The 25,793-nt window shown below is 56.2% G+C and overlaps 1 protein-coding gene across 1 annotated transcript in view; it reads right to left on the reverse strand.

Annotated features, from left to right (window-relative positions):
- Nucleotides 1–25,282, reverse strand: part of RHEB (Ras homolog, mTORC1 binding) — a 31,527-nt gene extending 6,245 nt beyond the window's left edge. The window contains exons 1-3 of the mRNA XM_045837859.1: nt 25,099–25,282; nt 5,640–5,711; nt 916–983 (exon numbers count right to left, since the gene is read on the reverse strand). Coding sequence (XP_045693815.1) covers nt 916–983; nt 5,640–5,711; nt 25,099–25,150 — 192 coding nt within the window. The 5' untranslated portion in view covers nt 25,151–25,282. The remainder of the gene's footprint in view (nt 1–915; nt 984–5,639; nt 5,712–25,098) is intronic.
- Between the last annotated feature and the right edge of the window lie 511 nt (nt 25,283–25,793).

Here is a 25,793-nt window from a genome sequence, read left to right on the forward strand (position 1 = left end):
TGGATCTACTCTGTAAAAATTCTCTAAATGTCCTTACCTGGCAGTCATAGAACCCAAAACAGCAGGACAAGCAGAGCTGGTCCGGGACGGCACTCAGCCGTCCTCCCTGGGTGCACGCACTCCCCGGAGCCGGGGGTCGCTCTCCGTGCAGCTCCGCCGCCGCCACGGTCCCAGGAGTGCAACGGCCAAGTACACACGCCTGCTCCAGGGGCCCCCGCCAGGAGCCTCAGGGGGCGCCCCTTCCACAGAGATCTCGGGAATTGATGGAAAGCTACGTTCTCTCCGGGGAGGGGAGAGCAAAGACAGCTCTCCTCCAGGGGCGACATGCCTGCACGTCCGCACCCCGCGTGCTAACGTCAACTGAGCCCCCCACGAGGCCGCTGCGCTGGCCTCCGGAGCGCCGAAGACTCCCACACGAGGACCGCCCAGTCCTCTCGCAGCTCGCCCGTCTACCGAGCCCGAGAAGCACCCACCGCAGTGTCATCTTTGGGTTCCTCAACCTCGGCGATCACTGACGGTCCAGCCAGTCACACCAGCAGCCCTTCCCCCGGTGATGATCACACACCCACCTCGGGTCCTGCCCCGTGGTCCCTCGCGTGCGCCTCCCCCCGGAGAGACGCGCCGTGCTCCAAGCGCGGGGCACACGCATCGCGCAGGGGAGGCGCTCACCCGAGTCTCTGACGGGAGCTCAGGACCAGAACCCCCTCCTGCAGCGATCGCAGCCGGCACAGCGCTGTGAGTGCATTTAGAACAACTCTGACGCAGAGGACCGAGCTGCTGGACAAACGGCCGTAAGTGACTCTGAAACGACCGACGGAGTAGACGTCCCTCGCTCTCCAGTGACACGAGCGACGACAGGAGCTTCCTGACGGGAGTCCCGAGCCTGCGAGGGTCTGCACGACGCGCGAGACTCACCTGCCCAGCCGTGTCGACGAGCTGCAGATGGTACTCCTGCCCGTTCACCGTGATCAGCTTCGTGAAGGCTGCAGGGGAGAGAGGAGCGCGAGCATCAGCCAGCCGCACCGCGCGCACGGTGACGGCCAACCAGAAGAGCCCCTGAAAATCTCCTGAAGATCTCCATAAAACAAAACAAATCTCCGAGTTTACACATTCTTCCCAACCTCCACTATTTAACTAGAAAACACCGCTGACTAAAATCAAGATTGGCTAAACCTTGCATTTTTTAAAAGACACTGAAATCAAACCAGGCAATAATCATCCCAGGAAAGTAATCTGAATGCTCTCTCTGTGGATAATCCTTTCTCTTGTGAGAGAGAGAGAAGTACATGAAGTTTGGTGTCTAGAAAAACCCCGAAGCACAACCCTCTCCACTGATTTACAACAGGAGGCCTGACGCCCGAGCACGAGCGCGAGCATCTAACGGGACGCTCCAACGTCCAGTGCTCACACAGCGCCACGGTCTCACCGACACGCAACAGCAGCGGCGCAGCTGTTCTGTGGGAGGCCATTATTCCCACCCGCTGGGGATCCAAGCAATTTGTCACAATTTCTTTTTCCTGCCAAGGGGTGGGGGTGGGGGGGGGAAGCAAATCCGACTCAAATAACTTCGGGAAAAGTCAATTCAGAATTTTAAGGAGACAGACTTCAAGCAAATACAGACAAAAGAGAAAAGAACTATTAATAGTGACTATTACAAAGAGCCATCTGGAACCCGGACAGCCAAACGGAACAGGTTTCTGCGCCCTGTCCCAGCCTCCTTGGCTCACGAGGAGCCTCCGTCTCCTGGCCGCCCACTGGACCTGATCGGAGCCGACCAGCAGGGTCTAGCCCATGCACCTCTGTCCCTCAGCCAAGAGGGAAAGAGAAGCAGACAGACGACAGCATTTGGGGAGCCGTGGACGGCAGGAGGACGGCAGGAGGACGGCAGGAGGACGGCAGCAACCCGGGAGAGTCCCCCAGCACCGCGCCGCGCGTGCCCAGGGCCAGCGGGGCCCAGGCTCGGCGGGACAGCGTGACCGCACTGCTCAAGCAGCTGCTCCACCTGACAGCAATTCTGCACTCTTTCTGGAAATGATCACTTAAAGAAATAATGCTAAGAAATCAATCCTACCATGTCTTCCCCACACCGGGACCTCTCCGAGCTCAGGATACCCAGGGCACCGACTATGCTTCGATCCCCGCTGGCAGCCAGGAGGCATGCGAGTGGAGAGCTGCCCCCCCCCCCAGGGCCCACCCACACACCGCAGACCGGATGGAAACGATGTACGAAACGCTGTGAGCAATGGAACAGCAACCTCTGTGAGAACTGAGTAACGTGGTTATCAAGGAACACTGTAGGGAGAAGATGATCTACCAAACACCAGCCATTCGCCGAAGAACTACTTCTCCAGCGCCTGTTACGACCACCACTAGGCACCAGGGACGCCGTGGCCCCTGACCTCACTGAGCGGACACGCAGCGGAGGGGCGCCCAGGCAGAGGGGGACGAGCACGTGAAAAGCTCAGCAAGGAAAAGCAGTCAAGTCCGCGCCGCTGCGGCTGGGCACGGCGGGCAGGCCCGGGGGCGGGCGCCGGAGGCCTCGGAACACACGGCCAGCACCTCGGGTTCCCACTCTGAGCGCACTGGGGAACTGAGGGTGGTGGGCAGTGGAGGGACCTGATCCAGTCACACTCTGTTGTGGTACAAGGGTCCCTCCGGTCACCCGTGAACAGAAACGTGGACCAAAGCCAGCGGTGGAGCCCACGACACAGTGAGCAGGGTCCGGGGCAGAGAGGTGAGACACGACGCCCGGGTGCCCCGTGCTGCCCGGTCAGAAACTCGAGGGCGGCTCAGCCTCGGAGACCGGGCGGCACTGGCCGGGGAGGTAGGGGTAAAAAGGCGGGAGATGCAACTGTACGTAAGGCGGAAAGAAGTATCAGCAAACGTTCAGCACACCCTTGCGCACAGAAAGGATGCGAACCCTCCCACGCAGCGCAGTGAGGAGGTGAAGCGGAAGCTCTCCCATCCGCCCTGGGAAAAGTGCCTCCTGGCGCCAGCACGGAAGAAGGGAAGCCTCCCGGAGACCTGCCTGTCGCCCCGCAGCCTGGGAGCGAGCTCTCCCGCGGGCTCGGGGAGGAGCGGGAGGGCGGCCTCCCCTGACGGCACTTTCCTTGAGCCCTCGCTCCCTCCCTTCTCAGTCCCCGGGGAAATTAATCCAATTTCCAGCTTACAATCCTGGAGCTTCTCTACGCAGGCTAACAGCTACTTACTAGTAGAATCTTGTGAGCAAGGGGCTGGAGGCTCCGGAGGCTGGGCGCTCGCAAACTAAGACCTGCAGCACTGGCGTGCACGGCGAGCCCCGCACTCCTGTCCCACTGGGCGGTCTGCCCGCCACTCGGAGCTCCAGACTCCGACCTCCCAGTCTGCGGGCAGCGCCGGGAATCCGCCAGCAGCCCCCTGCCGAGAGGGCCGCCGCCATGCCGCGCCCCCGCGCCGGTCTCGCTGCCCCAGTACCGCTGCGGCACACACGCAAGCGTGTCTGCACGGGCGGTGCTCCTGGCCCTACCACAACCGTACAGGCAGCAAAAGATGATGACACAGCCCCAGGATTTTTGCTTTTGCAGTGACACTTCACAGAGATGTGTCACCACTGCCTGTCTGCTATCAACACCCTGCTCTATGTTAGAGCTAAGTGTAAAATAATTATTGGATCACTTCCAGATTTACAGAGCGCCGTGTTCCCTGGAACCAGAAAACCACCCGTTCACTCAGGTTGCTAGCAACAAGTTTACGACGGCCATTCATTCCATTCCTCTCTAATCCCCTATCACCAGCCAATGGCGTTTTCCCACCGAACAGTCGGGGAGGGCGCGGGGAGGGCTTCCGCCTGCACTGCTGTCAGAAGCTGGGGAAGCGGTCCGGCGTCTGAACACGCCCAGGAACTTTCGAGGGGCTCTACACACTGGTCCTCATCTCTGCGCATGCCGGACGCATGCCTGACGACCCTGCGCGTGCAACGGACTCGGTCCGGAGACGGGAAGCACTCGTGAGCACCACGAGGTGGGGAGGCGTTGACGACGGGACTCCAGTCGGTGTCTACAGCCTCTGAAGCGAGGCCACGACACTGTCCCTGAGACAGTGTCCCGGTGGGGAAGCTGGGCTTCCGTCTGACCCATGGCTTACGTAAAAGGGAAGTGCATTTCACACGTTACACTGTGACTTGCCTTCCAACCCAACCTTAAATGGCACGACACACAACTATGAAAACCACCTTTCTAAGCAGACCTCTCCATGAAAACTACCTTCTGCTGCTGTTCTATGAACAACATGCCCAGATGAGCCGCAGCCCTTGAAGGACATCACGCTGTAAGCTGCTGTGTACAGCAAACACTAAGGCCAAAACCACGGTTTCCTTGTGTTCCCGTTCCAGCGGAGAGACGGCCGAGCCTGTGCACCCAGCGCCCGGGTGACTGCCCCTCACACGAGCGAGGCTTACTATTCCGCGACAGCTACACAAACCGACAGGACGCAACCGGGACCCCTCCTTCCGGGGAAGGCAGAGGTTACTGTCCGACACGCGCCTTCCTGGCCAGTCTAGCAGCCGGCAGGCTTCCTCCCGCTGTCAGCGCTGGGGCAGGAGGGCGGCCGGGCACTCTGAGGCAGAGGTCGGCACACTTGTCCTGGAGAGGGCCAGACAGGGAGTAGTTCAGGCTCCGTGGGCCGCCGCTGTGGAGGACAAAGCGGCCACAGACGGACAGATGGGCACGGGAACCAGCTTGGCTGGGTTCCACGCAAACTTTACTTATGGATGCTGGCATCAGAATTCCACGTCACCTTTGCATGTCACAAACATCCTTCTTTTAACTCTTTTCGAAATGAAAAATGTCAAAACCATACTTAGCTCGTGGGCCAACTTGGCCTGCAGTGGAAAGCTGCCCGTGCCCCCTGCGGTGAGCCTCATTTTGGGGGGGGGGGGGTCGGTCTCTCCTGCGAGCTTTGGGCAGGTGAGGTCTCCGACCCAGCCACCCACCCGTGAGCCTGGCCGTTGGGCAGGCTCCACGTCCACCATGCCACTCAGGTCTGATGGACCCACGTGGGAACCTGCCCGCCCCCGGTGGCAAACCCCAGGGCTCGCCAGTCCGAGAAGACTGTGCCCAGGGAGCAGGGGTTCTCGGGGGGCCCGAAACCGGCTCCCCACAAGCAGCCGCCCTGAAGGAAGTGCCTCAGCTGCTCCCCCGGGGCCCCAGACCCGAGGCTCGAGCAGGTCCTAGAATCGTCCTTCAGGGAGAGCCTGAAACCCGGACTGGAAACAGACCAGGTAAAGGCCGTGGCCGATTCTGGTCTTTGGTGCTGCTGCCGAGCACGGTGTGGACGCGGCGGGAGGAAGGAGAGAAGAAGAGGAAGAGGAGGAAAGGCTGCACTCCCCGTGTCCCCGAAGCGCAATGTGGATCAGGGCTTCCCACACTGCGCTCCGGGGTCCTGTGGAGACGGCAGGGTCTGGATGGAGCCAAAACATCCTTCACCGTGCAGTGGGCAAGGTTCTGGGGAGCTGTTCTGGGACCCCGTTGGTGACCTACAGCTCTACCCGAATACCCCTGCAGCTGAGGCCCCCCCCCCCAGCCCTGCACACACACAGAGGCCGGCCATTGGTCCGCGAGAGGACGGCGTCCCAGGTCACCGCCCTCGCAAATGGCACTCACTGTTCTCGATGGTCGGGTCATAGGAGTCCACGAACTGGCCTTCCACAAACTGGATCGTCAACGAGGATTTCCCTGGAAGAGAGAGCAGCAGTTCAGATCGCACCGGCGTTATCAGGGTGAAAATTTTAGTTCTGCTATTTTACAAAAAACCACACTGGAATGGATGAAGAGACTCAAGGTACTGGGATCAGGAAACATTCCTTTCATTGCCATTTAGGCAATTTCAAAGTTCCTGTCAACATGAACTGTCACGAATGAAATGCTTCTGTGACATCCCCAAACACCACCAGCCGACGAGCGCAGCGCAGCGCAGGCTCTGCTGGGGGCGAACAGCTCTCACGGAAGCCCTGCGCTGAGCGGCTCCCCGGGCCCCGGACACGCGGCCACCAGCTGGGACGTGGAAACCTGTGAGACGTGGCCGCGTCCTCGGGCGTTCTCACCGGGGGCCGCCCCGCGCCTGGCAGGCAGGCGAAGAGGCGGTCGGTCGGGACTCCCTCGCAGAGTTATCCTGAGCACTGGGCCCGCGCTCTCACCCACCACCCACCACCCACCACCCACCACCAGGGGCCAGCCCTGCGACCTCCCACCGGAGGGCCTGGGGCAGGGAGGGAACAGCGCCAGACGGACTGTTTTCTCAGCAGGAAGCAGGAAGCAGGAGGCGGCCCGGACAGGGGCCCCCCTCCCACTCCGGCCCGTCCTGGGAGCAGAGGTGTCGAGTCACTCGTGGGCCGCCCCAGCCACCTCCCTCGCGGGCGCCCGCAGGCAGAGCCGAGGGGGCGGCTGCCGGCCCGAGTCCCACACTCCTGGGCCTCCAGCCCTCGGGGCCTCCCCGAGACCACGGAGAGGTGCAGTTCACAGGGGCACGGGTTTTCACGCCAAAGGCCGCCCCCTCACACTCAGAAATTTACCAATCACTGTATTTTGGGCCGTGTATAACGCGCACCCATGTTTTGGACCCAAACTTCCAGGAAAAAAAACTTTTGTTTATAATTTTTAACTTATTTATATTAAGATATGTATTTTTTGTATTATAAAGGAACTTTAGCATTTATTTTTGAACATACCATGGTACAAGAAATTTTATGTAACAAATAATTACAAAACACAAGAACAGGTACAAGGTATCTCATGCACCACCCATGAATAATGCGCATCCTTATTTTTCCTAAAAAATTTGGGCAAAAAGTGAGCAATATACACGGTGAAACCCAGGAACAAGCGGGATGAAAAGTGGGAGCTGCCGGGGGGCCACCAGATAATCCCCAAGTTGGCGGGCTCATCGCTTACTCCCCCACCCCCACCGAGCAGCGAAACACAAAGTTCGCCGTGTCGCCAGAATTACTGACAACTGAAATAACTTTCTACAAAGCAGCCTACAACAGAAATTCAAAAACTACATGTTACTCCATACCTGCTTAAAACCTTCACTGTGATGAGACTGAAGTCCCAACTCCAAACCATGGCCCCTGGGGGCAGGTCCTGCCTGCACACCCCACGCCGCCTCCCCGACCTCACCCGCTAAGCCCCCAAGGCCCCTCCCTCCCCTGGCTCCAGCCGCGCCCTTCAGCCCCAGCCAGCTTCCCACCAGCATCAGCGCCTGTGTTCTAGCCGCCCCCCCATCTCGGACAATATGACTCACTTTTGTCATTATTCAGGTCTGCGCTCAAATGTCCCTTCTTCGGAGAAGCCATTGCTAAAACTGCCCTGGGGAAGGTGGCACCCCTCCCTGACGTCACTCTATCATACCACCCTGTTGTATTCTTTTACTTTCAGTGCCTGAACTCAGCTGGACTTGACCTTCATGCGTTAATTAGTCTTTGGAGACCCTGCAGACACTTGGGTTCTGAACAAATGAATGAAATCCAAGCTCAGACCCCCCAGGGGCACTGGCATACACTCAGAGACTACAGAGAATCTCAACTTCATAAATGTGACCAAGAAACAGGTCGACAGAAATTAAGAAGCAACTCCGTGGCGCGGACCCGGACCCAGGCGGGGCCTGCCCGCAGCACCGGCGACAGCGGCGTCTAGGGACCGCACACATTTCGAACGACTGTGTTCGAGAGAAGCCCTGTTACGTAACCTGGCTCACAAAGAGGCATTTAGCTCAAAATACAGAAAACTGTTTTATGTAATGAAAATAGCAATAAAAAACTGTTTTATGTCAGCAAAACCGAAACACTTTAAAGAATAAGAAAATTCTTATTTACATCAAACACCATTGCTTGAAGCAAAAGACATTTAATTGGAAGAACAGAACCTTCTTTAGGGCTCCTGAAGAATGTCCAGGCACCCCACTGAGCCTCTGATTCCCTTAGGATAAGAAGTTTTTTTTGGGGGGTGGGGGGAGCTTACACACGGAGAGAAGAGAAGGAAGACAAGAATTTCCCCCCTATAGATAAATGAGCAATGGTGAAAAGAAAGGCATTTAAAAGACTTCAGTGACATCTGTGGAAGCAGACCTGGATTAAGCATGCAAAGACAGGGGCTGAGCAGGGCGCATGTGAAGAACTCCCCTGCAGTGGAGGGAAGCAGGTAGGAACGTGGGGGCGGGGGGAGGGGAGCAGAGCCCCTGGAGGGAGGGCACGGAACTCCGGAAGCCACAAGCCCAGAGAGAAGACAGGTCCCGCACACGACGGCGTGAGACGGATGGAGTCACGGCTAACGAGCGGACCGCATTCAAAAACACGATCGGCATTGGCGCGCACCCGAGGGGAGTTCCTCCTCTGTGTCACAAGGGTCAGGCATTATGTGATGGGCTGGCTCACACTTCACTGGAGAACACAAGCAATCCTCTGGCAAAAGCAACTGGACCGCAGTCCAACCCGAATCCCAACGGGGCCGACGGGCAGCTCTCGCCCTCGGGAGTGACTGGGACCGCGGTCACAGGGTCCCGGGAGAAAGAGCTCATTACTAGCAGGGGTGGGCCGAGGAGAGCCTGGTCTGCCTCGGGCCTCTTTCCACTGGACTCTCCCCTTGGGGAGATCATTAATTACTTAAATTAAAAAGGGACAGGAAGGCTCCATTTGCTGACATGATGGCGGTTTTCTGCTGTTTCCATTAGAAGCAGAATTATCCGGCGACTAGCGTTGAAATCTTTGCAAGTCAGCACTGAACAATACTGAATCTTAGCAAATAAGCCCCACTGCGCCCGGTGTCCGAGGCTGCGGCCTCCTAACTTCTGGCCGCGAGGGCCGTCCTCGTCCTCGTCCTCTCACGCAGCCCTTGGGCTCCTCTGGCCAACGCAGCCCGCTGGCCGCCACGCAAGGCCCTGGCGACCCTTCGGCAAATTGTGTTCTTTACGTGATCACCTTCTACACCCCCTCGTAACGGCCTCAGGCACTCACTTCCTGCGGCCTTTGTCCTTGCTGAATTCACATCCTGGACACCAATTATTTCCTGAAGGCTTTTCAGCCAGAGCGTTTCAGCCACGCCCACGCCCGCAGAGGCCCATGAGCCTGTCTGAGGGTGGGGGTAGGGGGGGGTGAGGGGGCGCTGGGACGCCAGCCTCGGACCCCAGCCCAGCCCGGGAGGGGACGCTGCGTGATGCCAGCAGAGCCATCCCTCGGACTGAAACGCAGCCCACGCCCAGGTGCGTGCAAGTCCGTGTACAGAGACAAATCCCTCGTGTGACGACAGGGCACACTATTAGGAAGGGTCTGAACAGAATGTGACCCGGCACCCCACATTAACTTCCAAATACTCTTTTTCTCCACGCTAAAAACAGCCCTCGTTTTAAAAGCCGTGAGACGTATTTTATGAAAGTCCCACCGGACTCGCAGCCGGCCAAACAGCAGCTGCGTCTGGTCTCACACAGGGACAAGGCCCGGCAGACGTTCCTCCCGGCGCCGTCGCCACGACGACGCGCTTCCTCGGCTGCTGACTGACTCTCCTACTTCAAGATCGCTGCCAGACAGGCACTGTTTGCGTAACACACGTTACTATTTTTCAGATGAACTCTTAACTGGTTTTCATGTCGCTTCTCCTAAAAAAATGACCCTTCCAACCCACCCACTCTGGAACGGCTGACACGTCCCCTGGTCCCGGGGACACAGTGGGGAGAGGCAGGCTGCAGTGCGGCGCCTGGTCCGTGCGGACCTCCGCCACGCCGCAGGGACACAGTTCCGAGGACTGCGCCCGCTTTCCCCTCCAATCCTCCACGTCGCCCCACACCACTCCAATGTCCATGTACACAAGCCAACAGTGTGGCCTCAAGCTCTCGGGTCTCGCCACCAACCACTGTCCCCACTCTGCAGGCGCGCCCTCGCTTTCGACTCCCAGCGGGTCCACCGGACGCCTCCGGAAGCAACGCCGTGCGGCCAGGTCACGAAACCCACACGCTGGGCTATGCCCCCCGCTGTCCTCAGAGGAGGAACACCGGAGTGGACTGGAAACATGAAACTCATCAGATATACACACATTAGTGACCCAGCAGCCAAGTAAAATGTATCTCCCACTACAGGCCACAGTGAAAAAGGTTACAAATACAGCACTAAATGATTACAACCCGAGCCTCCAATCTCCACCACTTCCTTCCCTACCAGCTTACGCCCCAAGATAAATTGCTGTCTAGTCTTTCGCAAGAACCCCCATTTCCTTTCTCCGGGCCCCCCAATAAATCCAGCAGTCTTAATCTAACCACCTGCTTTGGCCAGCCCATCCGCAGGAAGTCCCACGGATGCCCTCCCCCACAGCAGCCACGAGTCCCCGTGGCGGCACCGGGCGACTTACTACAAAATCTCGAGTCCCAACCACACCTACAGGATGGGAGTGTTAACCAACCCCCCACCCACTCCACAGCTCACTAATGTTTATCAACCACTGCCCTCAGGCAGAGCTTAAATTCAATGGATCACCCTAATTTCTTCTCGCCTCCAGGGTGTCCCCCAGTTCTCCAGTTCCCTCCGGCAGCTCAGGCTTGAGGCACGGAAAGAACACCCCACGCGGACCGGGACGAGGATGAAGCCGTGACTAAGAGGAGGTGCCTAACCCCAGAGGTCACCCGCCGTGACACCCCCCCCCCGCCGGCCACCCCATCCCCCCGCCTGGCCCTCCCCACGCGCTCCCACCACGTGGCTCACTGTTCAGGAAAGCGTAAGTTAAAGTGATTTCCAACCAAAGCATCCAAATCACAGTATTAATTGTATTATTACAACAAAACTGATAAAGTTATTACCTTCCTCATGAAAACCACACTTCTGTTTGGTAAGTTTGTATTTTACAGAGACAGGAGCCTTCTCTGCTCTACAGGGGCTTCGTGGACCACCGGACTCCACTCTGAACCGGCAGGGTCTGGGCAGAGGGCTGCTCTGGAACCGAGGGCTCTGTAAGAGAGACCGGCGGCCTCAGTGACGGCTCCGTGACGCCCGAGTGACTGTCACAGGATGGGGCCGCAGAAACTCTGTGGACGCTGCTGACCACCAGGGTCATGGCCTCCTGCGTGTGTTTGGGAGAGGGTGGCAACTGGGACCGGGCACGGTCACCGATTCCCTGCCAGGGACCCCGCACTGCGGCCAGCCGAAGGCGGAGGAGAAGACCCAAAAGACACGAGGGGAAAGAGATGGGAGGGCAAAGGCAGTCCGGGCAGACGCAAACCTGCAACCCCGGGCTCCTGACCACACGAAGAACTGTTTTAAGAAAAAAACCTGCATCAAAATCACTGGAACAGGTGAAACCGATTTTACAAAGGTCTGCTGGACAGTGTAACAAAACAGGCTGTTTCCAGAGAGGCTACTGAAGGCATCACTTCTACATCATTTACGGAAAAAGACAAAACAGAATCAAGTGAACCGAAAAAACTTACACATTCTAGAATAATGTTTGAAAAATGTAGGCAATATCTTTTGAACTAAGTTCCTACCATTTGACATAAAATACAAACCAGCACACATTTCAAGGATGTAATGGAATAATGTGCGGTAATCTTCACAAAGCAAAAAGCATTCACCACATAAAAATGATCTTTTCCCATTTTTAAGACTCCATGTATCCCGGGACGCGCCCTTCTGCTCGTGGTGGCCTGGGGGCCAGGGGCTGCTGAGAGCACCCAAGCAAACCCAAACCAGGGCATACCCTGTCTTCAAAAGCATTACAACGGAAAAAACAAGCACTGCGGAATCGAAGAAACGCAGTCATTACAGAAACCACACAGTGGAGGGAGGTTCGGTATCTGTGACCCCAGCTGTGCATCCGGAGAAGGTGACGCCCCTGGGCCTTGAACCCGCCCTCTTGTGATGACCACACGAGACTGCCAGCACGAGGCCCGGCACCTGGCACGCAGCCAGCGGGTGGTCATTAAATCCTAGTGCTGCACGCCAACGCCGGTGAGGCTTCTTCCTAATTACGATCCACCCAGTTCACACTGAGCCCAGAGACGCTGACCGAAATCCTGCCCCACATGCGGTTCTGGAAAAGGCATCAGTGCAACCAACGCTCCTGACTGCCACCCGGGAGGCCCCGGCCCCTTCCCAGGGAGAAGGGGATTCACGCGGAGAGTTGGCTTTACTACTCACACCTTGATAAAGTAGTATGAAAAAGAAGGCAAGACATTCACTATTTTTTACTGAGCAGAATAGGACGGCGACGATTAGTTACGTGGCTGCAAGCAGCTGGACCGAGTCTACCCCCCTGCGGAAAGTGGAGACCACAACAGCACCGACCTGACGGGGCTGTGAGGGTTAAACGACAACACACGTAGAATATGTGGTTGTAGTAAGTCCTCAATAAATGTCATCAGTGATGTTCTTAAGACAAATACAATATGCTTAGGAGGAAAACGCATTCTAATAATTCTAACTAATCTGAAATCTAAGAAAATGACATACAGTAACTACTACTTTAGCTAAACCCTCAAAACAACGCACACATCAATAAATACACTCCCCCCGAAGCAGAAAGCAGTTTTTGTCCCCACTGCCGTGTGACAAGCTGCCCCAGACTCCATCCGCTCACGCTTCCGCAGGCCAGGCTGCGCTCAGCCGGGGCCAGACGCACCCGGGCCGACCCGACGGCACAGAGGCAGAAGCTGCTGACGTGCACAGCGCGCAGCCCGGCACGAGCCGCGAGCCCCGCAGCAGGCAGCACGCTGCTGTCCAGGGCTGCCGCAGGACCGGCGCGCGGGCGGGAGGGCGCTTCTCCGGGAGCCGCGCACAGAGCGGATGTCGACGCACGGCCCGGGTTTGCGACCAGGAGGCCGGGCGCCCTGTGCACCGCGGCCCGGACACATCACCACCAACAAGAGCCAGAGCACCAACGAGCGGCACGGCGGTTCGCCAATGTCCACACACGACGGCACCGCCAGTGACATGCGTGCCAAGCGTGACGTCCACTCCCATAAAATCGCACGGCTCTGCCGGCAGCAGCTCCGGCGGCGGCTGCTCCGTGAGGGGCAGGGTGATGCGCACGCACACTGTACGGCAGGGCCTCCACGGCGGCCTCTCAGAAAAATGCACTCGCCCCAGCAGCTTTTTTGTTTTTCAGGAGGTAGTTATTTTCATTTTTAATATTTTATTTATTTTTAGAGAGAGGGGAAGGGAGGAAGAAAGAGGGAGAGAAACATCACTCGGTCGCTTCTCATACGCCCCCAGCCAGGGACCTGGCCTGCAACCCAGACTGGGAATCGAACCGGTGGCCTTTCAGCTCAGGGAAGGGCGTCCGCACCAGTCAGGACACCGGCGTGCCCTGGAACACTGCCTCCCAGGAGTCTAACTCACAGTCCCACCCCTGTCTCCGCCACACACAGTCAGAGGGGGGTGTGTGAGGCAGGCAATCCAAAGCTCAATCTTTCACTGCAACCTACAAGTGAGACCCTGATTTAAGAGTGTCCAAAACAGTTTTGCGTGAACGCTCTCCGTGTGCCTATCTGTGCCATGAGTGGAGCAGCGCTGACATCCTCTTATTCCTTCTCACGTCCCTTTCCCGAGTTTTTAAAAATAGATGCTTAGGAGAGAGAGAGAAAACCCAAGGTGCAATCATCACGACGACGACAAGGAGTCAAACCCTTCCGGTCTGTAAAGCGACCGCCCGTCAAACCCCCGCCCTGCGCCTGCTGTCACCACGCACTGCGTTTCCACATGCGTCCCCGTGGGCACGTGAGAAACACGAGTCCTCAACGCGACGACGGTCCGAGTTACGGAAACGGGGCAAGGCGAGCCGGCAGGGTCGCCGAGCTAACGGGGACGTGCAGCCCAGAGCTCCCCTCCCTGAGGCCGGGTCAAGCAAGGCGTTGGTTGGCTCCCACAGGACCCGGGAAGCCGAGCCGGAAGGCAGGGGACAGCCCCCGTAAACTGCAGGACATTCGACACTTGGCAACAGTAAGGAATGAATTCTGCTAGATTTGTGACCAAAACTGGGGAGAAGGCTGGGGATTAGGGTTGGAAAGAGAAGATAAATTCTAAAATTTCAACACACTCTTTAACATGTTAAAAAGCACGACGTTTAAGACTGATCAAAACCAGTAACAACAAGAAATTAGGACAATAAAGTGATAAAATAAAGCACACCCACTAGTCAGCATGAATGGTTATTTACGTAAAGATCACTTCCCCAGGAGTTCCCCCAAATCCGCACCGAGCCCCCTCGAGGGCGCGCACGCGCTCCTCACTGCGCCTGCGCTCCCACCGGCCGGCAGCCACCAGCCCGTGGACGGGGAGCACCCGAAAGGGGGTCCGTCCTAGCTGAGGGGGGTCGCAGTGTGAAACACACACGAGACCTGAAAACCGGGCGTCAGACGTGTAGGAGTCCGATACCCACTGCTACTGGAACGGCAACTCTTTGGACTAAGTTCTATTGCTGAATCTCACCTGCCTCTTCCGACCTGTTCACCACGGCCACCGGAGGACTTTCAACGGCCCGCGTGGCTTGCACTGCGCCCCTACCGCACGGAGCCGCTCCGCAGCGCAGCTGCCGGCAACCAGAGCGCCGGCCGGTAGAGACTTGGCTGCGATGAGCAGGACTCCCACAGAGGTCCGAGAAACGGGCGGCACACGGCACGCGCACTCTGTCCAACTGCGTAGGGTAATGCGCATCCAGAAACCCGTCAGAGGAGGAAACAAGCACGCATTCCCACGTGTTGGCAGCAGCTGCGGAATGAAAAGGTCCAGACACGGAGCCCCTCTCCCCGAGCAGGGACGGAGCCCCACGCCCCTCTCCCCGAGCAGGGAAGCGGGAAACCTCCTGCATCCAACAGGGAAGCAGCCTTCCCGGTGCAGCTGCAGTGTGTGGGGCCAGGCAGGTCTTACGCCCTCCTCGGTTTCCAAGGCAACAGGGAAACCACCCTGCGGTACCAGGGTGTGCTGAGCAGCCACTCGGGCAGCACGGGAACTCGGGGCAGCACACCCCAGAAGCCCCGCTGCGGGGGCAGCCACCGGGCTGTGGGACCACGGGCACGACCAGGCAAGCGCGTGGACCCGGCAGGTGGGCCGCCCCAAATCCCGGTCCTTTCCTACCATCTCTCGCTTTAGCCCCTGGCGCCACCACCCTCTCGGGCACGCATGTCGCCCACCCGAAGGCAATCCCCAGCACCTCCCCCCTCACAACATCTACCCCTTCCTCCTCTACATCCGGAAACTCTCTCTGCTTCATCTCACAGCGCCACCCCAGCCCAGGCCCCTCGACGGTGAACAACTTCAGTGTGTGGCTAACTTCCCACTTCCACCCTGACGGCCCTCGCCCGGACCCCCCACCCCCCCCACCCAGCGCAGTGGGAGGGATCCTCCTGAGACTTAACGCAGGCTCCGCAAACTACAAGCCAGGGCCGCAAGCGCACAGCCCGTGAGCTAAGAATAAGAATGGCCTGTACATCTTTCCACGGCTGAAAAGAATCAGTAACATTTCATGCCGTGTGGGAATTCAATGACATTAACGGCAATGTCCGTAAATACAGTTTTACTGGCACACAGCCACGTCCATTTGTCCGCGTGTCGTCTGCAACTGCTGGAGTGCGTGCTTCGGACAGGGGCCGCGCAGCCCACAAAGCCTGACGTGTCTATTTACTACCTGCTTTGTACAGGACAGGTCTGCCAATCCCGGCACAGACAATCATCTTGTCTGCTGCTCCGAGCCCTTCGGTGACTTTCCCCTGCTTCCAGGGAAAAGGCCGACCCTTTGACAGGGCGTCCCAGGCTGCCCTCGGCAGGCGGCTGGCCCGCAGGCCTGCCCACGTGACCTCCTCGCACTCACACCCTACTCCTCGCACTCACCAGCCCAAACACGCAGCCGTTCCTCTGCTCCTCCCTAGTGCCAAGCCCTGCCCCACCCCTCGGCCGTCTACACGTGCGGTTCCTTTCTTCTGGAAGGTTCTGCCCCTCTGCCCCCATGCTCCCTGTCCTCTGCCAAGTCCCACTGTAAGGACAGCTCACTAGCGCCGAGTTTCCAACCCCCCACCGCCCTGGGAGCTCTCCCTCGGACTATTCGTCTCAGAGCACGTACCCCAACTGTTCTGAAACCAGCACGTACGCCCCAGAGTGCTGGCCCTGGAGCACCGCTTCAACGCAAACCCTGGCTCAGCCACGCCATCACCGACCTAGGCCAAACCACTCCACCCTCCTGAGGCTGTTTCCTCACCTGCACGACGAGCATAAGAACAGCGCCTACCTCACAGGGTTCAAGGGCGCGCCGCCCCAGCCACCATCCTCACTAGCAGCAGCAACTCTTCACAGTGGCTCCGTTCCAGGTGGAAGCTCCTGGAGGGCAGGGACCAAGACTGCTCTCCCCTTTGGGACTGAACGCACCGGGCCTGGGACACGGTACCCAAGTCACGACACTCACTCCGCACACTGTCCTCCGCAACCAGGCGTTTTAGCAGTTCAGTCACTGGGGGGCTGGAATCCTCCGGACAGATGGATGGTAAAAGCCCAGAGTCTCCCCCAGAAATACGCCACGTCTCTGGGAAAGCTCGTGAACCCACGGTAGGAACCGCCACCCTAAGCTGGCGACGCTCCTCAGCGTGTGCCGCCCAGGCTGGGGAGAGCGCTCTGCCCGGTGGCCGGCCCGAGTCCACGGCGAGAACGGGGCCGACTACCACGCTCAGAAACGGAACCCGGGTCTCTCGGGCTGCCCGCACACGGGGGCTCCTCGGAAACGCAAACACAGGGCTCTCCGCGTGTGGCCCGCGCTTCTGCGCTCCTCCCGCCCTCGGAGCAAGGTCAGGGGTGCTCTGGACGCACGGCAGCTGACCTCAGGCCCTGGCGCACCCGCGGCCACTCACGCCGGGCCGGAGACGCTCCACGCCGCACCCGGTCACTTCCTCGCAGACGGACTGGGCAGTCCAAGCGCTTTCCCACTTCCGCGCATGCCGCGAGTGTCCTGTTTTACCCTGGCGCGCCGTCCAGGTTGCCAAGGCCGCTGCGAGCCCTCTTCCGTCTTAACGTTAAGCCACCGTGGTTGAATTCTGCCATTTATGTTTTTAACTTAGTCGCGCTTTCAAGTCATGAACAGGAAAGAAAGAGAACCTGTGTTTTAAAATATTCTCTTTAAAACAAATTCCAGATGTGACTGAGATTCGGAAAAAGCCCGTCAGCCAGACACATTCATATCTAAAACATACACGCCTTAGAAAAGCACTACCGTTTCATAAACTGTGGTGACTGTCTGTACAAGCAGCATCTTTGTTTCCATGTTCACGAACCGGAGTTAACACTCAACCTAAAATATTTCACTTATTTATTTTTAGAGAGGGGAAGGGAGGGAGCAGGAGAGGGAGAGAAACACCCGACCGGTGAGAGATACAATCAGTTGCCTCTCCCACGCCCCCTACTGGGGACCCGGATCACAGCTCAGGCACGTGCCGGACTGAGGGCGGAATCGGTGACCTCCGGGTTCCCAGGACGGCCTTCAGCCCATTGAGCCACACCAGCCAGGGCAACGACATTCAACTTTTCATCTCGCAAAAAGAAGAACCACACATCTTGTTAAAATACCCATTTGTTTCGAGCCCCCTGGCCCCAGTCCTTCTGCGAGCAAGCACCAGAGAGACGGGAGGGGTGGCGGGGGGTGTGGGGAGCTCGATTATATCCAGGGCAGGCAGGAGTCAACTTCACCGGCGTCCTTAAGCGGCATGACTCCCACGTGTCCACACAGCCCCACGCACGGCTCCCAGCACCTCGCACCACACCACCACCAACTTCGATTCAAATCCGACGTCCTCTGGGGCCGCAGAGTTCTTGGTCATCTGAAGCCCGACATGCTTAAGAACATTAAAATACTACAGTACTATTCCAGGACCTTTGTGCTTTGAGATATTAAGTTGTATTTCTAAATCAGTCGAACAGTTCACGTTCCAGGTGCCTGCAGTGTGCACTGAGTTCACGGCAGCGAGCTCCCCGGCAGCTGTGAAGACTCATCTGGTGTTTCCGGAGGAACCAGAAACGAGAGTCAAGGTTCTCTCGTGTGGCCACTGCAGGTTCCACAATGCTTTCCCTCGCACCGTCGGGGCCAGCTCAGTTCTGATCCATTCACTCAAATACCTAAGTACGACCTGCTCGTGAAAACGTATTAAAACTTCCAACCCTGGCCCCGGCCCTAAACTAAGGAAGGTGGCATCCGTTTCGACTTCACGATCACAGGCGGAGAGGGCCGTTTCTCACTTCGTGATCAGGCTGGTTTTTACCCACATCCTGATGCCTGCATTTGAACCGTGCCAGGATTAGTCTGCAGGGCCTGCATATGCTGCTACCCCAGGTGATTTTTATTGTTTTGGGGGAGCCTCGCCCTCACCAGGTCAAAAACAACACCCCCCCAACTGCACCACCATCAGAGGCCGAGTCAGGCGGCCCGAGAGACCCTACCTCGCCCCAGGCTTCAGGAAAGCACGGCGCCCCTGGCTGCTCCGAAGCAGGGATTCCCTGCCTCTCCCGCCAGGCCCCGCGGAGCCCAGCTCTCGGCTGCCTTCCCGGCGTCATGTTCTACCCTCGCCTCATTACGCTCCGGCCGACCCCGGTTCCTTCCGCCCTCACGCGGGCCAAGTTCTCCCCGCCTCCCCGACCCGTCTCTCCCAACGCCGCGGGGCCTCTCGCCCTCAGGAAGGCTGCCCCCAAGACCACAGCAGCTGGGTGCAGCCCCTTTGGACTCCCCTCTCCCCACCAGCGGGCAAGCACCTGCACACCGCGGTTCCACAGTTCCTCGGAGTGCAGCCTGTCCAACTCTGGGGGTCCTCGGGACCTTTCCAGGGGGCTTAGGAGGGCGAAGCCATTTTCATAAAAATGCCGGGACATTATCTGCCGTTTTCACCATGCCCGTATTTGCACAAGTGGTGCAAAAGCAACGGTGGGTGACAACGCTAGCTCAGTGCCCCCGGCACCGATCATGACAGTGGGCGGTGGGGCAAGCTGTAGGGAAGGTCGCTGCACTCTTCACTGCCAGGTTCTCATGTCAAAAAAAAAGCCATTTTCACTTAAGTGTCCTTGAGGAGACAGTAAAATTATTAATTTTTATTACACTTTGACCCTTAAGAACATGTCTTTTTAGTATGCTGCAGGACGAACCGGGATGCAGGGACGCGCAGAGCGTCCCGCCGTGTGCCGACTGCGATGGCAGTGTCCAGGCCGAGCGCCTGTCCAGGCGGCGATCGGAAACACCGCTGTGTCATGGAACAGCATTTTCACTTTCAAGGTTAACCAACAAACAACCATGTTTTCAGATGTGGGGCTCTGACAGACATTTCCTTGAGAACGAAAGGAATGAGACTGTCACTCCAAGTCAAACTGCTAGCACTCTGCCAACAAATTTGAACTCTCAAGAAGAAATCAGGTTTGGAAAACTTGCATCACTCGCAGGGAGCCGAACAGCTTCCCAAAATCTAGATTTTTCTGAGACTGATAGTGGTATTAAAAAATATGACTTTAAAAATATATATTGAAATGTGGCAGAATGTGGAAGGATCTACCTTACAGTGGACCAATATTTTCCAAATGATCAACGTATGATGGGCCAAAATCACGCGTGGGTAGACAATCTGTTCAAAGTGCAAAACAATCCAACAGAGTTCAGTGCAGCAGGGCAGGAAACGCGTCCATGTGAGTTCAGATTCCACACTTCAGCCAACCTCCGAGAAAGAGGCAGTTCTGGTCAGTGTCAAAGAGGATCAACAGCTGTTTTCAAAAGCTATTAAGATACTCCCCGCTTTCCAACTACGTACCTGAGCAAGGCCGGATTCCCTTCACATATGTTATTAAAGCATCGCATTGCAATGAGATGAATTCAGAAGCAGATACGAGAGTTCAGCTGTTTTTTAAATCAGACATTTGAAGATACTTGCAAAAGTGTAAGGCACCCTATCAAAATCCCAGCTGCTTTTTTGCAGAAATTGATAAGCTCATCTTCTAGGAATTTTAATTCATATGGAAATGCTAGGGACTCGGAAGAGCCAAAAGTCTTGAAAAACAATAAAGTTAGAGGACTCACACTTTCCTATTTTGTGAAACCTGCTACAAATGACAGCAAGCAGGACAGTAACACTGGACAGCGTGACAGTAGCGTATGGACAGACACACGGATTGTAGGAAGAGTCCAGAAATGAGTCCTCACACTCCTGGTCACTCAGTTTCAGACAATTTAATGAGGGAAAAATAGTCTTTTAACAGACGGGGCTGGGACAACTTGATATCCACATGCAAAAGAATAACATTGTCGCCCTGGCTGGTGTAGCTCAGTGGATTGAGCGCAGGCTGTGAACCAAAGTATCGCAGGTTCGATTTCCAGTCAGGGCACATGCCTGGGGTGCAGGCCACAGCACCCACACATTGATGTTTCTCTCTCTCTCTCCTTCCCTCCCTTCCCTCCCTAAAAATAAATAAATAAATCTTAAAAAAAAACACAAAAAACGTTGTGCCTGTCTTCCATCTACACAAAAGCTAACTCTCAATATACCATAAACCCAAATGTAAGAGCTAAAAGCATAAAACAATTAGAAGAAAACGCGGTAGGAAATCCACAAGGCTTTGAACAAAGCAATGATTAGCTATGACACCAAAAACACAAGTGACAAAACAAAAATTAAAAAATTTAGACTCTATTAAAATGTAAGACTTGTTTGGCCCCATTGGGGTAATTCAGTTGGTTAGCGCATCATCGCAATACATTCCAAGGTTGTGGGTTCGATCTCTGGTCAGGGCACATGTAAGAAGCAACCAATGAATGCATAAATAAGTGGAACAACAAATCGATGTTTCTCTCTAAAAAATAATAAATAAATAAATAATTTAACTTCTTGCTTTCAGGGAAGGAAAAAGTTTCCACCAAGAAAGTGAAAAACCATCCACAGAATGGAATTATTTGCAAATCACGGATATGATACCGCTTTGTGTCCCCAGGATAGCTACTAGAATAGAAAAGACAGACAATAGCCCTGGCTGGTGTAGCTCAGTGGACTGAGCGCTGGCCTGTGAACCGAAGGGTCACTGGTTCAATTCCCAGTCAGGGCACATGCCTGGGTTGTGGGCCAGGTCCTCAGTTTGGGGTATGCGAGAGGCAACCGCACATTGATGTTCTTTCTTTCTCTTTCTCCTTCCCTTCCCTTCTGTCTAAAAATAAATAAATAAAATAAAAAAAAAAAAGGACAATAACAAGTGTTGGTGAGGATGTGGAGAAACCGAAAGCCATTTCACTGGTGGATGGAGTGTAAAAGGGTGCAGCTGCTTTGGAAAACAATTTGACAGTTTCTCAAGATGTTAAACATAAAGTTACCACATATCTCAGCAATCCCACTCCTAGAAATTGAAACCGAGACAAGTGAAAACATACATTTACACAAAAACCTGTACAGGAATGATCATAACAGCATTATGCACAATAGCCAAAATGTAGAAACTACCCACACGTCCATCAGTTGGTGAATACAGAAATAAACTGTGTTATATTCAAACAACGGAGCATTATTGGGCAACAAAAAGGAATGAATTACTGATAAATGCTACAGCTTGGATGAACTTAGAAAATTCTCAAGTGAAAGATGCCAGTCACAAAAGACCATGCGTGTATGACTCCATTTACAGGACACGCCCAGGACAGGCAAATGTGTAGATAACAGAAGCAGACACGTGGACGCCAGGGGCTGAAGGCCCGGGAGCACGGGGAGTGACTGCTGACGGGCGCAGCTTCTTCCGGGGCGACGAGGGTAAGTATGGGTAAGCAGATCCTACAGGGACAGCCACGTGACGCACAGCACTGAAGAGTCATAACCATGAATGCGCGCTCTGATCTTTCTCTCGTACGGAACAATGAGTGATATATGAGAGAGAGAGACAGACAGAGAGAGAGAGACAGAGAGAGAGAGAGAATTTCAAGCTTCAACCAAGGTGACCACTACAGGATGTCCTGAAGCACTTGAACGTACAATTTCACATACTAAAAGATTTTATAAATGGCAAACAATGTTTTGCCTTTCAATTTTCAGTGAACTGTGTCAGAAAGGGGTAACTTAAAAATAGTACACCGGGTCACAACTGGACGGTATTCCACCTGGAACAGATTTAATGATGGCTCCCCTCACGAAGCGCCCCAATCAAAGGCTGCATCTCCCTCACTACCTAAAACATTTCACAAGGCAATAACCGGAGCCACTTTTGCTAAATTGCCTTTTACCAAACCAGGCTTGTTCCATTTTCTCCCGTGACTGTGCGAGTTCCTGTGATCCCCCTCTCCCTCCGTAACCTCAGAGGCCTGCAGACAGCCTCCGATTGTGCGCTACGGCAGGTGAACTAGAGCGTCCAAGCCTCTGGAGAAAACTCCAGGGCAGGATGCACCAGATTTTACTCCAAGATAGTTACCCGACACTACAACTTTAGCTTGGTGAGGCTGAGTCACCTCCTACCATGGGACCACTCACCTGTACCGGAAACAATGGGCGTGAGGGACGCTCGGCCACCGTGGAAACAATGAACACAAAGCACTCTCAGAAAGCCAGCCTGCGTTACAGGTGACGTGTCCTTAAAAAGATTAACGTTGTAAACAATAGGAAAAGTACTTTAGGGAAACAAAAGGAGTTGTACACATAACCTGAGAATTGTCTTTTCCTTACCTGTATTTCATCTGTGTTTTAAAAAAAAAAAATACAAAATTTGAAAGCCAAGTAGTAGAACAACCCTAACATTTAGTAGTTTTATCTGGAGACAAAATTTTAAAATAGTCTGTGGCGTGACAAGTAGTCACTTGTCATGCATGAGATATTTAACCAAGAGAACATTCTAAGAAAGCTATGGTTTCTAGCTGTGCCTCTGCCCACCACTCTGCCCTGTCAGTATGACACATCAGCTCAACCTCCCCAAACAGCACAAGCCAGAGACACGCGGACTCAGATTCCTCCAGCACAGCAGCACCGCCTGCAAGCACACGCGGCAGTGGACTCCCGGAAGTCCCGCCATCCAGCCCTCCCCCACCAAGAGTGGCTAGTACATGGGACCAGGGAATTCCTCCCTTTTCTGATGCTGGCAAGACAAAAGACCCCGCAAACTACAAAGTGTCCTGGCTTTCAAATCAAAAGCAAAGACTGGGAATAATTTAACCTCTTCAAACTGCCTTCACTTCACCATTGCTCCACTCAAAAATAAACTCGGAGAAAATGAAATAGGGTAGAGTAATGACATACCCAGGGCACAGAAAATAGGGACTAGCACCCACTGTGTCCCAGTGGAGAATATTTACGACAGTGGCTACCTGACAGCAGTTCATACCAGGTGCCTGTGCAGAGAGGGCGGAGGGGTGACCTGTCACATCTGGGTCTCTAGCAGGGGGACGACTACCAGGAAGATAAAACAGGAAGACTTTAGCACAAGAGTGATAAAACATTTGGCTTGCTTACTGGAGACCGGAATGACCAGCTCAAGAATGTCAAGGGGCGAGTCAGCCAGGCGTTGGGGACAGCTGTTTCAGAGGAGGGCAGGTAGTCCAAGCACATGCCACGTGGAGTCTGGCCACCCGGACATGCTCTCCCCACTGAGTGGGCACTCAGGGGCAGCCAGGATAGGCCCAGCCCCAGTCTTCCGAACGCACAGGAGGACCCAAAGCTGCCCACAAGCAAGCGCTGGGCGACTCAGGCTGCCAATCAAGGGGGACTGTCCGGCTCCACGTGGGCTTTCGGGAGCGGACTGTCAGAGGCTTCAGAAGCCTCGCTCGGCGCAGGGGCACTTTGCGCCGCAGCTGCTGGGGCGGCCGCCTCTCCTTCCCTGCGGGTACCTGTGCTTTGGCGCTGCGCCACAGGAGAGTTACTCCCAGGATTCTCGGAACTTCCTATCTCAACACGAGCGCCTATCTCGCACCCCCCGCCCCCTCCCCCAGCACTTCGACGGAGGGAGATGATAAAAGGATGAGTAAGCAGGCTGCTGCCGATCTCGGTCAAAGAGCAGACCCTGGCGCCGGCGCTGGAAAATGGGGGGTGGCGCGGGGGAGGAAGCAGAACTGAAAGTGGAGTCGGGGCGTCTTCCAGGGAGCTGCAGGCGGCCACGCGCCTTCCCACGGCAGTTACTGCTGCCTTCTGCGGCCACCGGAACCCCAACCTCGCTCTCACCGCCCTCCTCCCGCCGCGGTCGGGCGCACATTTCCTTAGACATTTACTTCTGCGAAACGACACACGACGAAAGGCTTCTGTTGTCAAAGACAACAACGCCTCACCCTGAAGCATGGCTTTAAGTTCAACGGTTCTGCTTTCTCACTTTTTTTTTTTTTTTTTTGGCGCCGTGTCCGCCCCGCACCCCACCAAAGATCACTTCGGGTCGGCAAAGAGGCGACTGACACCAAGTTTCAAATATATCAACCTCTTGGGGGGAAAAAACCCGGATACAAAACAAACTTTTGAATTACTTTACCAGCCTGGTTACAAGTACCTGACCTTATTTTTTTCCCCAAAGAAAAATAGGACACCGAGACATCAGAAATTTATTTTCCCCTGCCTTCCTGCTTTGGTCGCTGGCAGCATCTGGGGGCTCTTTTTAGAGTTCTCCAGAGGAAAAGTGCCCTCAGTAGCCAAACGTCCTATTGGTCCCCGGTTTCCTTTAAATGCTGAAGTTCACAGATGGGGGGGGAGGAAAACCTAGTGCCGTTTCCTTTGTTAAAATCCCACGGACTTGATTTAATTTGGGGCGGAAAGGCTGCTTAGCAGCGAGGAAGACAGCGAGCCGCGCAACTGCGGGGAGACAGGTGCGATCCCCCCGCCCGCGGGTGCCCTGCGGCCGTTCCGCGAGGCAGCAGACCCCTCCGGCGCCACCCCGGGCCCGGCCTGGACCCAACTCCCCGAGCGTCCGCGGCCTTCGTCCTCCCGCGCCCCGGACGCCCCGCAGGGCCTGGCCTCGTCGCCGCCTCCGCTCAAAATGGAGGTGGTGGCGGCGGCGGGCGACTGGTTCGGCTGGTTACGAAACGCGCGGCCGCCACATGGCCGCGCCGGCCCCAAACTTGGCCCGGCCCGCCGAGTCTGGCGCCCGGGCGAGGCTGGGCCCGGGCGCTAGGAGGCCGCGCAGCGTCCGTCACTCACCCACAGACCGGTAGCCCAGGATCGCGATCTTCCGGGACTTGGACTGCGGCATCTTGGCGGCCTCCTCAGCCCCAGGCCAACCACATCAACCGCGGCGGCGGCGCCTCCTGTGCTGCGATCGGCGGCCGCGCCGGGGCAGAGCGGCATCCAGGGGCGGGGCGGGCGGGCGCGGCTGCCTCCGCTCCAGGCTCGCGCGCCCAACCGCCCGGATCCGCCGCGTGGCCCCACCCCCAAACACACCCACGTGACCGCCGCTGCCGCCGGCCCCTCCCTCCCTCCCTCTCGTGGTCCGCGTCAGCACGGCCTTGCCCGCCGCGGTGTCCGCTCCTGCCCCGGAAACCCACGGGAGTGCGTCGGAAGACGTTTTACTTTTAAAGGGGAAAAGAGGGGACGCCAAGAAGCTTCCGGAAAAGTCACGACTAAAACTCGCTGTGTCATGACCCACCCACAGCCTTCCGCCGCTTTTTAATTACGCCAGTTCTCCCAGAGCGCTGATTGGACAACTGCCGCCCGCCCGCGCGGTGACACAAAATCGACTCCGGCTTCCATTGGGGGTGCCGAGGAGGCGGAGCCTAAGCGCGGGCAGCTCCTGCCGAAGCTAAAAATAAAATCCGGCTGCAACCGCGGGGTTGTGCGCCACTGAGGTTTGAAAGCTTCGAGTGCCGCAGGGCTGGGGTGCTGGGGGTAGGGCTGGG

This window comes from Phyllostomus hastatus, unplaced genomic scaffold, assembly GCF_019186645.2.
Source record: "Phyllostomus hastatus isolate PE091 unplaced genomic scaffold, TTU_PhHast_1.1 phas_contig_244, whole genome shotgun sequence".
In the NCBI taxonomy this organism is placed as follows: domain Eukaryota; kingdom Metazoa; phylum Chordata; class Mammalia; order Chiroptera; family Phyllostomidae; genus Phyllostomus; species Phyllostomus hastatus.